The 18,830-nt window shown below is 36.9% G+C and overlaps 1 protein-coding gene across 3 annotated transcripts in view; it reads right to left on the bottom strand.

Annotated features, from left to right (window-relative positions):
- Positions 1–18,830, bottom strand: part of Trpm7 (transient receptor potential cation channel subfamily M member 7) — a 90,032-nt gene that overhangs the window by 12,561 nt on the left and 58,641 nt on the right. The window contains exons 23-29 of one of the 3 annotated variants that reach the window (XM_027421918.2): positions 17,958–18,084; positions 14,987–15,171; positions 14,068–14,200; positions 11,668–12,380; positions 9,104–9,171; positions 5,813–5,903; positions 577–647 (exon numbers count right to left, since the gene is read on the bottom strand). In XM_027421918.2, coding sequence (XP_027277719.1) covers positions 577–647; positions 5,813–5,903; positions 9,104–9,171; positions 11,668–12,380; positions 14,068–14,200; positions 14,987–15,171; positions 17,958–18,084 — 1,388 coding nt within the window. Of the gene's footprint in view, positions 1–576; positions 648–5,812; positions 5,904–9,103; positions 9,172–11,667; positions 12,381–14,067; positions 14,201–14,986; positions 15,172–17,957; positions 18,085–18,830 lie in introns of those variants that run through there. The other 2 variants (XM_027421919.2, XM_035446933.1) reach the window with 2 other exon arrangements.

The raw sequence follows: 18,830 nt of genomic DNA, 5'->3' as shown, positions 1-18,830 counted from the left end.
CTAAGCCATCTCTCCAGCCCTAAATGTACCTTCATCTGTATTGCATTTTGGCCTTACTTAGTAATTTGAGAGTATCTCACCTGTAATCCAACAGAAACATTTGGGCTTTAATCTTGACAAGATATTACTGTGTACCCAGGTTGGTCTGGGATGTTCTATGTAGCAAGGCTGGCCTAAAGTATGTTCCCTCTGTTCTAGGTACTAAGTACTAGGGTTAAAGGCACATGTTCTACACCCATGAAAGGTTTTTTTTTTTTTTTTGGTTTTGTGAGACGGGTTCTTTAAAGGAGAGTTTGCAAAAACCAAACATTACATTACAACAGGTGGCTGGGAATGAATTCATATAATTAGTTTCAATTCAAATGAGAGGTCTTGCTTTTCTTCTGTGTAAAATTTCTGAGTGTTCATGGCAGAAGACTCTTTTCTAACTGCCACTATGTACTGAGGTCAATTTTCCAAGGAAAACTGATTTTAAAACTTGATATAATTGTCCATAAAATACTAATCATGGCTTTTTAATATAAATTAGTATGTGCATGTTCTTGTCAATATGCTACTTAATTGAAATATACAAACCGGCAACAAAGCTGCTTTGGAATCTACTTCTGGGGAATCTTCTGTAGATGTTCTTCGACTACTGTTTTCTGCTACAAGAAATTAACAAGACATAGTTGAACAACTTTTTTTTTCTTCCCCCAAGATAAGGTTTCTTTGTGTAGCCCTGATAGTCCTGGATCTCAATCTGTAAACCAGGCTGGATTCAAACTTTAGAGAGCCAGCTGCCTCTCTGCCTTCCAAGTGCTGGAATTAAAGGCAAGTGCCGCCACTACCTGGCTAAGCAACTAAACTTTTAAGAAGCAAAACCTCTTTTTTTTTTTTTTTTTTAAAAGATTTCTTTATTATGTTTACAGTGTTCTGCCTACATGTATGCGTGCACACCAGAAGAGGGCACCAGATCTCATTATAGATGGTTGTAGCCTGGAATTGAACTTAGAACCTCCAAAAGAGCAACCAATGTTCTTAACCTCTGAGCTATCTTTCCAGCCCAGAAAAAACATATTTTAAAAACAAGTCCTCTCCTATTTTCAGATCACCCCTACTGACAGCCAAACCACTCTTGTGCATCTTTCTGGAGAGTGCTTCAGTCAGTGTATGGTATATGTATGTACCATATAACCACTACAAATTTATGTAAACAGCAGCATAATATGTACTTTGAGGGTGCCTTTTTTTTTCCTCTCTCTCTCTCCTTAATGGTTAGGTGGCTTGTTTTCAGATATAGGTGTCTTTGTATGATGCCCAGGCTGTCCTAGGCTTAAAAATGATCTTACTATTTCTGCCACCTGAGTATCCAAAACTATAGGTTGTGATAAGGTGCATGGTTTGTTTAGGTTTTTTAACTTTAAGCTTGGAGATGTTCCACCAAAGTACACAGGGATTCCCTATTAGTATTATTATGACTGTCATCATTATTGTTGTTGTTACTGTTATTATTATTATTATTATGTCTCCACTAGGTTAAGAAAGCTAAGATCTAGGCATGGTGGTGCATACCTTTAATATTATTATTATTTGAGAAGGGGGTCCTACTTTGTAGCCCTGGCTAGCCTGGTACCTGATGTACCTGGTACACTTGCCCCTTGCCCCAAGCTTACAGATATCCACCTGACTCTGGTCTTATTACCATTAAATTTTTAAAATTAATTAAGATTTTCTGGGTGGGGGTCAGGTGGAGGGTTGGGGGGGGTCTGGGGGAAAGGGGAGGGAGAGAGAGAGGGAAAAGGGATTGACATGTGAAGCAAGCTTGTTCCTAATTTGAACTAATAAAAATAAGGAAAAAAATTAATTAGGATTCTCTAGGGCTCGAGTTACTTAAGGTGGTGAGCCACAATGTGGGTTTCTGGGAATCCAACCTGGAGTAGACAGTGCCCTGCACTGCTGAGCCACCTCTCCAGCCTATCTTTTTCTTTAAGACTATTTATTTATTTATTTATTTATTTATTTATTTATTTTGGTTTTTCGAGACAGGGTTTCTCTGTGTAGCTTTGGAGCCTATCCTAGCACTCGCTCTGGAGACCAGGCTGGCCTCGAACTCACAGAGATCCACTTGCCTCTGCCTCCTAACTGCTGGGATTAAAGGCATGCGCCATCGACGCCCGGCAAAAACTGAGAAATGACAGAAATAGCTGGCTGCCTGGACAGTCACCCAAGGTTTCTCTGCAACACTGGTGCATCCATCTAGAAGGCCTAGCATATCTGACAGAGTTGTCTGTGAAGCAGGATATACTTTTTTTTTTTTTTTTTTTTTTTTTGGTTTTCTCGTGACAGGGCTTCTCTGTGGCTTTGGAGGCTGTCCTGGAACTAGCTCTTGTAGGCCAGGCTGTTCTCAAAGTCACAGAGATCCGCCTGCCTCTGCCTCCCAAGTGCTGGGATTAAAGGCATGCCCGCCCCGCCTTTTTCAAGACAGGGTCTCTCTGCAACTCTGGCTGTCCTAGAACTCGCTCTGTAGACCAGGCTGGACTCAAACTCAGAGATGTGCTTTACCTCTGATGGGATTAAAGGTGTGAGCCAACAAGGCCCCGCTCTGTTCCTAATCTTTTACTTTGATGATAATATTGAGTACTATATTGTTCTTTCCATTCTTAAGATTATATATCTTTGTTGTCACAGTCATTTTTAAAAATCCCAAATGAACTTAAATATATTTTTTCAAAGTTAAGAAATTAAAACTCTTAGAAAAAAGTTTTATGCCAAATGTATAGGGAAAAGTAAGTTATGGTGGCACACCTCTTCAATTTCAGCACTTAGGAGGTTGAAGCAGGGGGACTGTCTTGAGTTCAAGGGCCATAATTAGATCTTATCTCATAAAACAAAAGATAAAGTAAAAAATAGTAAACTGAAACATATTACCAAATGCAGGGCAAAACTTTAATAACTTAAAAATGACAGAATATGTAACATTATGAGTATCTCAAAGAACCATAGTTAAATATCAAGGAATTTAAGATGCTGATTTAAATAAATTTGTGACATGACTACACTGGTGGAAAAGAGTGAAGGCATACGTATTTGTGTGTAGGTGTTCAATCTGGAAATGGCAGGAAAAGAGTTTAGTCTCCACTTAGATAGGAAAGCTAAGAGCTAGGCATAGTGGTGCACACCTTTAATTTCAGCTCTTGAAAAGTAGAGGCAGGTAAATTGCTGTGAGTTCAAGGTCAGCCTGGTCTAGATCTATATAGCAAGTTCTAGGACAGCCAGGAACACAAAAAGAGACCCTGTCTCAAACAAACAAACAATAAGTGAATGAAGTAAAAAAGTAAGCAAGCAAACTAAAAGAGATTTGACCTAAAAGTGAAATGAGACAATAGAGCAATATAACTGTGCTATTTTTAGAAACAATATACACATTATCTTAAAAGCATTATCTGACAGTTTCACCTTTTGATAATCACTTCTATTATTTCTTTTACCGGCCTTATTTCCAGGATTAGGATATAAAATACAAACAGCTCCAATTTCTATCTCATTTCTCATCTTAGTACTCAGCATGACATGAAATAGATTTGTGGTAAGTTTTTATAGAAAATTTTTATTGTAATTAAAGAACTCCACTCTTATATTACTATGTAAGGTTTTTTGTTGTTGTTTTTTTTTTTTTTAGACAGGGTTTTTCTGTGTGTCCTGGCTGTCCTGGAACTCACTTTGTAGACAGGCTGGCCTGGAACTCACTGAGATCTGCCTGCCTCCCTAGCACTGGGATCAAGGTGTGGACCACCACTGCCCAGCATTATGTGAGTTTTTTTTTGTTTTTTTTTTTAGTTTTTTTTCTTTTTATTATTATTATTATTATTATTATTATTATTATTATTATTACTATTAATTCAAGTTAGGGAACAGGCTTGTTTCACATGTAATTCCCCTCTCCCTCTCCCTCTCCTCACCCCCATTCCTTCTCCCCCACCCATTATGTGAGTTTTATTCATGTATAGATGGCTCAATTTTATCAAATGCCTTTTCTGCAGCTGTTGAGATGATTTTAAGGCTCGAATCTGCTAGGATCACTCACATGTATGACATAATTATATTTCTGATTGCCAAGCCAAACTGAATTTCTTTTTTCTTTCCTCCATTTTTTTATTTGAATTAGAAACAAGATTATTTTACATGTCAATCCCAGTTCCCTCTCCCTCCCCTCTTCCCCTGTCCCTCCCCCACAACTAACACCCTACCTACCCCATACCCTTTCTGCTCCCCAGGGAGTCTGTCATATCCTTTGGGATAGGGCCTGGGCCCACCCCCGTGTGTCTAGGCTCAGGGAGTATCCCTCTTTCTACAGTAATATACACTACTGAACTCAGTGTACAGAAACAGATTAAAATAAGTGATGGTGAGGGGGCAAGGAAGCACTGATTTTTAAAAGGAAAACTCCATAATTATTCAACCTTTCAATTATAGGCATTTATATAAAAACAAAGCCAGGTATGGTAGTATGTACCTTTAGTACCAGCAACTAGGGACACTAAGGCAGGAGGACCACTTGAGTCCAAAAGTTTGAGACCTGCTTGGGCTACAGTGAAGCCTCATCTCAAAAACAAGGCCACCAAGCATGGTGACACATCTCTGTGAGTTCGAGGTAAGCCTGGTCTACAGAGTGAGTTCCAAGACAGTCAGGGCTGTTATACAGAGAAACCCTGTCTTGAAAAACTAAAACCAGGGCTGGCAAGATGGCTCAAAGGTTAAGAGCACTGACTGCTCTTCCAGAGGTCCTGAGTTCAATTCCCAGCAACCACATGGTGGCTCACAACTATCTGTAATGAGATCTAGTGCCCTCTTCTGGTGTGCAGATATACATGGAAGCAGAATGTTGTATACATAATAAATAAAATCTTAAAGAAAAAACAAAACAAACAAATAAACAAAAAACCCACCCACACTTAATACGGAAATATTGCCATGGCACAGAAAATTATGCTATCTCATGAATAAATTATGGGAAACAGAAAAACATATATTGTAATAAATGAATGCACAAGGGTGAAGACTAGCAGACATGGCTAACCTCTGACACTGTGATACAATGTAGTCACCAAGTTCATGCTTAAGAATTGCATAATTAGGCTTAAACAAAAAAAGAAAATCACCAAAACTCTTAAATGCTTTACTAAGTCACTGCTTCACTACTTTGTGTTGGCCTGTATTTGTAGCTACCCATGGCTGCATATGATCTTCAGGCCACAAAATGAATATACTGGCTAAATGCAGATAAAAAAAAAAAAATAGTGGCTGGGTGTTAGTGGTGCACGCCTTTAATCCCAGCACTCGGGAGGCAGAGGCAGGTGGATCTCTGTGAGTTCAAGGCCAGCCTGGTCTCTAGAGCAAGTGCCAGGATAGGCTCCAAAGCTACACAGAGAAACCCTGTCTCAACAAACAAACAAACAAACAACAACAACAAAAAAACAATAGTGGTTCCATGTGTGGTTGGAATGAAAGGTGGTTAATTATTTTCAAATTGTATTTTAATTTCAACACAATTTAACCAAGTTAAACTGGAAAAGTAAATCTGTTGAACAACTAATACAATGTGTAAATGTTAAAATTAGGTTTAAAAGACCTTTGAATTTCATCTTTTCTTTTCTGTCTAAATAATTATATATAATTACATTACTCATTTCCAAGGCTACATTAACTATTATTGACCAGGATTTTCATCTTGTGACTCAAATAACACTTATTACTAAGATACTTGACTAATATATACTTAAAGCTTAGTAAGTATGTTTGCTAACAGAATTCATAAGGTCAAAACGCTCACCTTGTTCTGTGTGAAGAGAAGAAGTCTTGTGACATTCACTATATCCAGCAGCATCCACATGTTTCAAAGTGTTTTCAGAAGGAGTATCATTCTGCATAGATTGTAATACAAACAATTGAACTTCAAGCCATTGTTTTGCGCACTAATTCTTTTGTTTTAATTCAATATGATTTATTCTACTTGGGCATTAAAAGGTGTGATATGATTACTTGAATATGAATCTCAAAAACTACTTGAACCTACTCATCTGAATGAATCCTTTTTATACTAATATGCATTCTCAAGATGTTTGGAAAAGGGCCGGGCGTTGGTGCACATGCCTTTAACCCCAGCACTCGGGAGGCAGAGGCAGGTGGATCTCTGTGAGTTGGAGACCAGCCTGGCCTTCAGAACGAGTTCCAGGGCAGCCTCCAAAGCTACAGAGAAACCCTGTCTTAAAAAACAAAAACAAACAAAAATATGTTTGGGAAAATATAGAAAAGTGGAGAAAAGCTGAAACCAAAGCCATTACTTTATAAAGAAAAAAGTAGATGCCACCGTGGTTCAATACATACTACTTTGTAGAAGCTGTGTGTCAAACTTTAAATTCTTTGAATTTGTCTGACATGTGGATACAGCATTCCAATATCTCTGAAGCTTTCCTTTTGCTTTGTATTATTTATACATTTAAAAAGGCCTACTGCTCCAGGCGGGGATGGCACATGCCTTTAATCCCAGCACTTAGGAGGCAGAGGAGGGCAGATCTCTGTGAGTTCGAGGCCAGCCTGGTCTACAGAGCTAGTTCCAGAACAGCTAGGGCTGTTACACAGAGAAAACCTGTCTCAAAAAGCAAACCAAAACAAACGAGGCTTGTTGCCTTTCTGGCCTAATAATTATTTTGCATTTCATTAAAAACTTCTGATTACACTTTTCATAGTTAGCTAGGATTCATCCAAATTTATGAAGCCATGATGACATTTTTTCAAATTTCTACCCCATTCTCCAATTTACACTAACAAAGCACTTCCTTCATCATTTTCAAATTCAGCCCTCTTACTAAATTCTTTTCTTCAATGTTTATTTCAACAGGAATGGTATTTCATTAAATATTTATCTTTCAACTATTCTAGCTACAAAATATCTTAGTATCTAGCAGCTCTCTTTAACTTTCTTCTTTCCAGACAAACTAAATCATCACATCATTTTCTTTTTCAAGATTCATTTTTATGGATGTGTCTGTGTGCAAGCTACATATACATGGCTGCATACAAAGGCCAGAAAATAACATGGGATCTCCTGGAGCTGACTGTGATATAGGTGCCAGGACCCAAACTCAGATCCTTTGGGAGAGCAGCAAGTGCTCCTAACCACTGAGCCCCATAGTGTTTATCAACTCTAACACTATTACACAACCTTTAAAATACTTCTGAACCTTGACCACCAAAGCATTATTGCTGCAATAATCTACCACTTTCATTAAATTAAAATATTACCTCAAAATACTAAGCATCTCTGGCTTTGATGCTGCACACTCTTCACACTGTAGGCAATTTACACAGCAATGCTATGAGTCTTCACTTAGGTTTTACAGTCTGAAGTGTTATTTTACCCTGAACTTCATGTTCTATGTATAGGAAGTGCTTCACACAGTAAAATAATGCCACATAAGTACATTAATGTCAGTTATTTGCATACACAGACAAGAAAATATACTAATTTTTAAATTTCAGATTATAACAGCTTTCCTAAGACTCATGAATATCCATAGAGTACTTCATTTACCTATAAAATCCACTTCAACTGGAAACTTAAATAAAAACCCTAAATTAATACATAGCACACAGCATCTCTCCCAATACAGTAATCCTAAAACAAGCTCCAATAATCTATGTCTTGTGGTTCTTTCTCTTTTCATTATCACATGCTAGCTAAGGCTGTCTAAAATGCATCCAACTCACCTATCTAGCTGTCTCCTTCAAAACCATCATATATAATGAAAATATTCAGAACATTAGAAGTATGCCAACAGAGAATTAAAATGGATAAAAAAATATTGTACAAAGAAGCTGAGTGGCAGCACTTGCCTGCCAGCCTGACCTCAGGCTACATGAGATTGCCTCAAAAATAACACTCGATTTAAAATGGGGGTGAAGAGGGACTGTGAGTGAAGAACAGTCTCAGGAAAAGTACACTAAATTTACGGATTGCCCCATTTAAAGGCTTATGTGAACACTAAGCTGAGTTTCTGACTCCCACACACTAATGAGATATTACTGGATATTCAGGCACCTCTGAATACACTATAATCACATCTTATATATCATCCTCCATTGAAGCAAGAAAATCATACAACTATCTTCATTAGATATCATGTTCATTGTGTTAATACATCTGAGTCTGCCTTTTACATGCAGGGCAGAATACAACATGTCTCTGACAGCAATGACACAGTTAATACTGGATCATATGTGGAGTGATGACTCAGAGAGCATGCTGCTTATTATACCCCTGGCTATTCTTTAGAAGCAAATCTTGCTTCCTTTGTCATTTGATCATTTCAAAATTTAAGTTCTTTGAGTGACAGAGGAATTAAAGAACTTCAAGGAACTCATAGTGTAGTAGCTACATCACTATTCTGGGAGTGATTAATAGCTATGGGCAATTTATGAAAGCAACAAAAACGGGGTTTCCCTGTGTAGCTTTGGAGGCTGTCCTGGCACTCGCTCTGGAGACCAGGCTGACCTTGAACTCAGAGATCCACCTGCCTCTGCCTCCCGAGTGCTGGGATTAAAGGTGTGTGCCACCAACGCTCGGCCAAAAACTACTTTTTAGGCAAGAAAAACATCTTTTTATTTTTTGACAGTTGTTCCATTCACTCATTAGATGTCAGTAAGAATTTATTTGATATTCTATATGTGTACATTATATATAGCTTTTTTATTTCTAGATTCCAAATTCTTTGAGAGGAAGGATCATGTTTGAATAAACTTTGGGTCCTTGAAGAAAAGTCAAGCTCAGTAATTACTCCTAAAAAATTAATAGGGAAAAGCATTTAAATAAAATTAAACATTTTATTTTAGTCAACAAAAATGCAAGCTAATTTGAACTTTTTCATGTTTCTCTTTGAAACAACAGTTTCACCTATCTGGGGTAATCATACCAATGACCAATGAGTTTCAGGTATCTGATAATCATACTAATGACAATCTCTGCTAACCTATTTTTTGCTGAAAAAAAGTTTAGTTCTATTTAGAAGAAATGATCACAAAAGTGAAATTACATTTAATTGTGTTGTTATAAAGTATCACTTACGGATAACAGTTCCTTTATTTTGTTTGATGTTTCTTTAAATCTCTGTAAATCCATACTATCTCTGTGTCCTTAATAGGGGAAAAGGAAAAAAAGATTACAATGAAAACTTTTTCTTCCCTATTAGAAGAAGTAAAATCTTAGAAACAAATGATTTATGTTGATCTTTCAAGTAGCTTTCAGGCTCTGTAAACTTTCTTTTAGCTCTTATAAGTCATACTTAAAATACCTACCAGGAAGGTGTCCAACAGGAAACAACAAAGGCCTCTTATTGAGAACCCTACAAACAAACTAAATTAACCTTAGAAATAAAAGGTGACATTTTACTCTTGATAAAGAAATATAAAATAGGCTGAGACAGGGATAGTAGCAAACATCTGTATCCCAGCACTTGGGAGGTATAGGTAGGAGCAACAAGATGTCAAACGAGTTTAACGGAAACTTGGACTTAGTAAGATTGGGACAGATTTAATGTAGGAAATGTTAATTCTCCATATAAGCTAACAGTAAATATCAGTAATCTCATAACTAGATAGCATGCCAAGTTGGCCTTAATATTAATCTTTTACATGATCTTATTAACAGATTCCCCAGATGATTCTTACAATGTCCACAACTAGGTAAATTCATAGGCTGGGAAAGCTAGAAAAACAGAGACTTGAGTAGAAAGCCAATGGACAAAGTCAGACACAACAAGGCAAAAGGCCTCAGGTAGATCTTATAATAATTTGAATATTACTATAAAAGAGCAGGTTATTACAAAAACCACCCTAGTTAAATACTTAGGAGGCAATTAGAATACTATATTTTCTCAAATCACAGATCTGAACTAGACCTATGACACTTTCTCTCTTTGTTTATTCTTCTCTATGTGGCACACTGCCAGCATTTAAATATGCTTAGGTCTATATTACCACTTAACAAAAGACCATCTGCCCAGTATGACAGACTATGTTTACAGTAATGCCAGGACTGGGGAAGCTGAGGTAGGAGAATTCTAAGTTCAAGGATAATTTGGGTGATACAGCAAGACTCTGTCTCAAACCAAAATTCAAATAAAACATCCTAAACAAACAAAACAAAACAAAAACAAACAACAACAACAACAACAAAACCCCATTGTTAGTTACAACTCTTCTTCTCAAGATTAAGCTTTTCAGGGAATTGTCCAACCACCCTTTTATATTCTCCTCATGCTTTATTTATCTTACTACAGTCTAGCTCTCCATCAATTCCCTAGCCAAATGATTTTCAGAAATGTTATTAACAAATGATTACTGTCAAAAGAGTATTTTTTTTCTATTATTTTACTTAGGCTATTGTAAGTAAGTATAAGACTTTTCTTTTGCACCTGTCTTTTCTGGTGCAATAGCGGCACAACCTTGTAGAGTATGCTGCTTTCTAACGGATTTGAGGCTTGCTCCACAACAGATCCATCCTGATACTGTAAACCTATGTCCGATACTTGGCCGATACTTGTTCTAAATGTTTGTTTGCACGCACAGACCTGGGCTGCTCTGAACTGTGGTCATAGAAGCTTTTTTTGCAGTGGGAAGCAGTCAATGCAGAGATTCATAACAGTTTAAGGAGCTGAGAATGACTGCTACCCCTTAAATGAGACATGATACTAGCCCACTAGCCAGAGCTCGGAACAGTGAGGAAAAGGAAGTGGAGAGAATTGAAAAGGTAGCTCCTTTGTGCTGGTTCTTTAGTGCACAAGATAACTGATAAAAAAAGTGGGAAAGGGGGCTGAAGTGATGGCTCAGGGATCAGGAATACTTGTTGATCTTGAAGAGGATCCAGGTTCAGTTCCCAGCACCCAAACAGTGGCTTGCAACCATCTATAACTCCACTTTCAAGGGACTGGATATCCTCTTCTGACCTCTGTGGGTAACAGACACATCCATGGTGCACAGACATATATGCAGGCAAAAACTCATAAAGAAAAATCTTTAAATAGAAATGTTTTCATCTTTAGATCTATAATTGACTGAACTGTAAATACAGACATATATTTGATTGGTAGAGTAACAAAACTTGCTTTTAGATAAACCATTTTTTAGTTTTTATTAAAATTTTTCATATGATCATACTGCCAAATGTATCACTGTTAAGTAAAGAATGAATGTGCTGTGTCTGTATTCCTAACGCAATTGCTTGTAGTACACCTTTCATTTTCAACACTGTCCTGGTTGTATATGAAATTACACACTGGCCCAACTTCTAACCTCCCTTGTAACACTCTACTTTTACCTTAGTATCTACCACTCACGAATCACTCAGATCCTTCCAACAATTGACAAATCCAACTGAAGATATATTTCAATTCAAGACAGCGCCCAATAAGTTTATTATAATAAATGGCATCAAATAAGTATATGACAATAGAACTCTTACAGCCCAATTCAATTATTTTTTTTTTAACATTTCTGATTCCTTTACAAGACTATTATGAAAAGGCCACCTGTCATACAGTACATTTTAGTTAATTAGCCAATTATTTTCCTAAGGTAATATTTCTGACATCAAAAGCAACACTAATATGCAGTACGATTTGCCAAACTTACCCACAAATGCTCCAAATTCTATGTTATCTCCTTCTGTAGCTTTATAGAAAACAGGTTCTGGTTCTTTGGTTGCAGATTCCAAGTGGCTTTTGCAACTTGGCTGGGATGGAGTACTCACAGAAAATTTGGTTGGTGGGGATGACATATGTGGTGAACTATTAGGTGAACTACCTAGTTTCTGATTTTTATTAAATACTTTTAAGATTTCTACCCCATGCCGCCTCTGTCGTAATTCTGGGGGAGAAACAGCACTTGGGAATAAGGCACCACAGGAGGAACCAGCCTCTGGAATGTTGAATTCTCTTCTCTGGGGTATCACAGGCAAATCTTGACAAAACAGGTTATACTGGGGGTCTTTTTCATCTTTCATAAAAATGTTACAAAGAAAAGGATTATTACTTTCACGATCACCTTGAGGCAGAGAGGAACTCAGTGTATTTACAACACTATGCTTCTTCCACATAGGTCTTACAGGAACATCATCAATAAGATTCTGGGCCAAGTGTTTGGAAATACTCAATTCTCGAGTGATCTCATTATGAACTTTGCTAGCTTCTGAAGCTTTCTGGGCTGTAAGTGTTTTTAATGTATCTACTGTCAGGGCTGAGAGATCTTGCAGATGACCAATCTGAGAATCTAAAGACTGTAATGATCTTTTTATGTAGTTGACACGATCTCCAACTTCTTTAATCTGAATGCACATCTGCTCCACTCTGTAGGGGGACAAAAAGGGCATTTTACAGATGTGAAAATTAATGTAGATGGAACAGGGAGCTGGCTCAGTGGAGACCAGAGTTTGAGCTCTGGAAGCCGGTCAGGAAAGGAAAGAGAGAATGTCTCTGGCAACAAAGGTGTCCTCTAATATCTACACTTAAGCCACAGCATAAGTGTCATTCATACACAGGGACACTTTTTTTTTTTTTTTGAGACAGGGTTTCTCTGTGTAACAGCCTTGGCTGTCCTGGAACTTGATCTGCAGACCAGGCTGGCCTTGAACTAACAGATGTCCACCTGCCTCTGCCCCGAGTGCTGGGATTTTTTTAAAGCAAAACTTCATGTGCATTTATCAGTTTTTTTTTTATTTAAGTTTTTTTTTAAAGATTTTATTTATTTATTATGAATACAACATTCTGCTTCCATGTATATCTGCATACTAGAAGAGGGCACCAGATCTCATAACGGATGGTTGTAAGCCACCTTGTGGTTGCTGGGAATTGAACTCAGGACCTCTGAACCTTAACTCAGTGCTCTTAACCTCTGAGCTATCTCTCAGTTTTTAATGACTATGTTATTGTCTGTGAGCTAGAATAATTAAAAAAAAAAAAACATACAGATTGCTTTTTGTAGTCTAAATGGATGATGATAAGGGTAGGAGAAAATGTACTTGTTATATAAACTGCAAAAATAAAGTGCCATTGTGAGTTTGTACAAATTATACCTTATGTTTGAGAAGGATGCAGTGCTAATACAATCATAATTAAAACACAAAGGGTCCCTCTCCCACCCTCTTTTTGAGACAGGGTTTCTCTGTGTAGTTCCAGCTGTCCCGGAATTCTCCCTATGAACCAGGCTGGCCTTGAACTCAGAGATTCACTTGCCTCTGCCTTCCAAGTGCTGGAATTAAAGGCATGTGCCACCATGTGTGGTTTAAAACACAAAGTTTTACAAACAAATTTTGTTCCATAAGTTATCTGAGTCTATTCCTCACAAAACGTATATACAACTACATATACAAAGGACTGCCATACCACATACAAATACCACATGCTTTTAATATGAAACAAACACAATATAAAGAAACAAAAGCTTTAAAATAACTATGATAGCTTTATTTTTATTTTCTTGAATAGTTAAGGACATCAAATCGTCTCTCCTTTGTAACTGAAGCCAAAACACAAGAGCACTGATGGCCAGTCTCAGCAGTATAACACTTTCCTAATGAGTGTGAGGCCTGAGCTTGACCCCCAGCATTTATAAAGAATAAAGTAAGGAACTAGACTGCTGACTCAGTGGTTAAGAGCACTTGCTGGTCTTTCAGAGGACTTGGGGTTTGAGTCCCAGCACCCTCACGGTGGTTCACAACTGTCTGTAACTCCAGTTCCAGGGGACCCAATAATCTCTTCTGACCTCAACAAGAAATGTACATGCACATGCACGCATGTGCACACCCATACACATAAAATAAAAATAAAAACTTAAAATATATTTATGAAAAGTAAAATAAAATAAAAGCTTGTAACATAAGATCTACTGGGTTAAATGTAGTAAATGTAAAGAACTAACCTGATTTCTCAATGTATGTAACATAAAACATTTTTTGATAAAATGAACAGTGAACATGTATCAACTAACAGGATCCATTCTAACATACAGCCAGTGATAATTAAAGAGTATATTTACCTTTCAAAAGTGACACGGATTCTCTCTTCACTTCCAGAATGGAATTTATCATCCTTTTCATCAAAATACATCTCAACACACTGCTCTTCAAAGTCATGGAGTTTCTTTTGATCTTCTTCTGTTAAGAAAAGTTCTAAGGAGGAGAAGGCCAGAAAGAAATTAGAACACAAAACAATGAACACTACCCACCAGGCTTTCAGACTTCAGTTCCTGTGTCTTTTTCTTTCTACTTATTTATTCTTATGGACAGGGCCTCTCTACACAGCCTATTTATTTGTTTGTTTATCTAATAGACAGTGTCTCTCAACATAGCCCTGAACTCATAGATATCCCTCTGCCTCTGCCTCTCAACTGCTGGTTTTAAAGCCATGCAGATTATGGCCACAGTTTTAGGTATTTTGTCTCCTTTTAACTTCAAGTATAATAGTCCTCTTTTTATACCATATAAAATATACCAGATATACCAGATACAGAGAACAAATAAATAAATAAAAGCAGCAGATGAAGAAAGTAGGCACCTTAATCAACCAAGAGATCCTTGACAGGTATCATCCTATGCTTTAACCAGATTGATAAGTTGTTTCTCTGGGTAGAGTTATTTGCACTTTATGCAACATTTGAAGTCTGAAGCACTTTTAATAATTTACTATCTTTCAATTCTAGTATTCTTCTAGCCAGTTTGATTTCATAGCTATCAATTTATGTACTTGCTCTAATTCTGAAAAAGACTGGTCTTTCATATTCAACTTATCACAGTTCTTATTTTCAGATACTCAAACTGTACCTAAAATTTCTTCATATAGAGGCAAAATTTAAGTTTTCACAATAACTAATCCAATAAGCTTTAAAATCAATTCTTAGCATTCAAGTTTAACAACGAGAAGCAAGAAAAACATTTTCCTTAATTTATTTTACTTACTTGGTCCATCAGAAGTCTTATCTTTCTTTCTCCTTTTGCATACACAGCAGAACAGAGAAACTATATGGCTGAGAATGATAAGTGGAGGAGGCAGGACTGGTTTTTCATGATAAGCCATAATAAAATGATAACGCTGATACTTCCATACAATATTGGAAATTGCCTTCACTTGTAAATATACATTGCTAGAATGAACAAAAACAAATCAAACAATTATATTCTAAAAACTTAAATATTAAATATTAAATATTCACTATAATTCTGCACTACATGTGAGTATACTTTCATTTAAAAAAAGTAAATGAAAAATTATAACATATTTATGCAACATGAAAGCTTGATATTGTTGAGGCCCTAAATAAGGACCTCAGAAAAATGGGCAGGAAAGGAATGACTTCAGGCTTTTACAAAATTATATGTAATGGATAAAATAGGCCATTTTATCCATTACAAATTTATTTACATATCCATTACATATCCATTTAACCCTAGCACTTGGGAGATAGAAGCAGACAGATAGCTGTGAGTTTGAGGCCAGCATAGTCTACATAATTAGTTCCAAGACAGCCAAGGCTATATAAAGGAAGACCTTGTCTTGAAACACAGAAAAAAAAAAAAAAAAAGAAAGAAAAAAAAAATCAAAATCAAAACCAAAACCAAACCAAACCAAACCAACAAACAAACAAAAAAACCCTTAGAGATGACTCAGCGGTTAAGAGTACTTACTATGCAAACATGAGAACCTGAATTCAAATCTCTAGCACCCATGTATAAATCAGGTGTGGCTACACATGCATGTAACCCCAGTGTTGTGGGACAGAGAAAGTGCATCTCAAGAGTGCACTAGACAGCCAGCCTAGGTAAAACGGTAAATCTCGGGTTCAGTGAGAGACCTTGTCTCAAGGAAATAGGATGGACAGCTATAAGAAACACTTGGTATCCTCCTCATTTCATGACGTGTACACAGACCAGTACACATCCCCATATCCCCACATCCCCAAAATTAAGCTTAGTTTGCTTATTTATGCTACATAAAGGCATCCTAACTTAAAAAATAAGTTATCATTAATTGAGTAAAAATAAAATCTAGATTCTCTTATATACTATCAAAATTGGCAACTAATAAGAAACATAATACCAAGTGTCAGCAGGAAGGGACACAGCCTTATTTTGATGTAAAGCCAAACAGTACTAGAACTACATATCCTCAACAGTTCTGAACATTTAGAGAGGGGAAAAAACATTTTGAAAATATGTATATTAGCAAAAATTATAACCTAATTGAGAAGTTTAATAAACTGGCATGAAATATGATCTAGATCATGGAGAATGACATATTTATTAGAAACTAATAAATGGCCAGGCGGTGGTGGCACAGGTGTTTAATCTCAGCACTTGGGAGACAGAGACAGGCAGATCTCCATAAGTTCAAGGCCAGTCTGGTCTACAGAGTAAGTACCAGGACAGGTTCCAAAGCGACATAGAAAAACCCTGTCTCAAAAACAAAACAAAACCCAAAACAAAAACAAAAAAAAACTGAACATTAATTTTTGCTTTAAAAAATATAAAAGTGCCAGGTGTGGTGATGTACTCCTTTAATCCCAGTAGTTGGGAGGCAGAGGCAGGTAGACCTCTGTAAGTTCCAGGACAGCCAGAGCTACACAGAAAAACCCTGTCTCAAAAAAAATCAACACACACACACAGACACAGAGATTATTTTGAGAACCACAATTTATATATTCAGAAAAATGACATTATGAATGTTACCTAAATATCAAGTGCAATTACTGATAAGTTCTGCGTTTTTCTGTAATTCTCTAGCAACCTAGGAAAAAATCTCAGATAAAGATTAAAAAACTATAAAACAGTTTTTTCCTATGTGTGTCATATGCAGAGGTCCTGGGGAATCAGACTTGTTTCGACACAGCGTTTCTCTGTGTAGCTTTGGAGCCTATCCTGGACACTCACTCTGAGGACCAAGCTGTCCTTGAACTCACAGAGATCCTCCTGCCTCTGATTCCGAAGTCAAGTACTGGGATTAAAGGCATGCACCACCACTGCCGGGCCAGACTTGTTAATAAGTACCTTTATCAACTCATTTCACTAGTCTTTTGTCTTTGTTTCCCGAAAGATTATATTTATAAAGAAACTACATGTTTAGGGGTAAGATGGGTAGACCACACAGGCTCACTGGCTAGGCAGCTTAACCAGATTGACAACCTCCAGATTCAATGAGACCCTTTCTTAAAAAATAAGGTGGATTAAAAAAACAAAAGCAAAAACAAACAACAACAAAAACAACTGGGTATTGGTGACACGCACCTTTAGTCCTAGCACTCGGGAAGCAGAGGCAGGTGGATCTCTGTGAGTTCCAGGCCAGCCTGGTCTATAGAGTAAGTTCTAGGACAGGCTCCAAAGCAATACAGAGAAACCCTGCCTCAAAAAAACCAAACCAAAAACAAACAAACAAACAAACAAACAAAAAGGTGGATGGCTGCTCTTTCACAGTTTGGCTCCCAGGGTTCACATGGAAGCTGAAAACAGTCTCACTCCAGTCCCATGGAGTTAGACTTGTGGTCACTGTGGCACTGCATAATGTGCTACAGACATGCATGCAGGCAAAAACACACCCAAACACAAAAAATAAAATGAAATTTAAAATAAAGATATGAAGTGGAGAATGATTAACAAAGACACTCAATATCCACCTCTAGCCTTTACTTCACACACATCCTCATGCACATGTGAATGAGTACACACATAACATACACACACACATTTTATGTTGAAAAAAATAATAAAACCTAACATTTAGAATTCCTTTGTTTTGAAAATTCACATCTTATTTGTAATTTTTTCCAAGATATTCTAATACTTTAGGTGTTAACAATATTGAGATTTTAAAACTCAGGCTCTCATTCAAAATGAGAACTGTGTATCAATGAATATATTAAGTAAATAAAATTCTTACTTGAAAAATGCAATAAGAAGATTAACCATAATGATATACTGTACAAAGAGGTAGACTGCTTGAAGAAATGGAGTCAACCATGTGCCAGGACCACAGATTTCCTTGATAGTGGAATCATTTGCACACACTTTGGGAAAAGAAAAAAGAGTTTTAAATATAATAGTTTATTTAGTGTTCCAGGTTCTTTGTCTCAATAGAAAATTCTGAGCACAGGCAAATCTGCTTAAGAGTTTAAAAGACAAGGATCTCTGACAGGTGGTCATTGGACCTCTGCTTTACAAAGACTCCAACACTTAGAAGTGTGGGGCCTTCTGCCCTGCCATACCACTGCACTGCATACAAGCAAGGACTACTACATTTTACAGCTATCCAAAAGCAGGTTTACACTGAAGGTAAAGGCAGATAAAACCACTGGATAAAGTGAAATTATAACATTTAAATAAGAAAAAAATCTGAACCTAAAAAATACATGACAGATCCATACATAGTAAACCCTATGGAGTTTCAGACTTCATTATGTCTCTAAAGAGTATTAAAATGCGTTTTAAATATACAATTACTAGATTTGGGGTCTGGGGAGGAGGCTGAACAGCTAAAAATTAGGATCTGAGTTCGTTTCCCAGCACCTATGATGGGTGACTCAGAACCACCTGTAAGTGCAACTTCAGATGGATCCCATGCTTCTGACCCTCACAGGCACCCACACATAGGTGCACATACCCACACACAGACAAACGAATATACACATAATTAAAAATAAATATATATTTTTAGATGACTAGTTTTGAATTCCTTGTTTTCCATTACTTATACCTGAAACCTTTTTGAGGCTAGGACACAGCTAAACACAAGCAAAGAAGGGCATAGTTTTCA

This window comes from Cricetulus griseus, chromosome 6 (assembly GCF_003668045.3).
Source record: "Cricetulus griseus strain 17A/GY chromosome 6, alternate assembly CriGri-PICRH-1.0, whole genome shotgun sequence".
NCBI classification, from domain to species: domain Eukaryota; kingdom Metazoa; phylum Chordata; class Mammalia; order Rodentia; family Cricetidae; genus Cricetulus; species Cricetulus griseus.
This window is presented reverse-complemented; position numbering and strand designations above follow the sequence as displayed.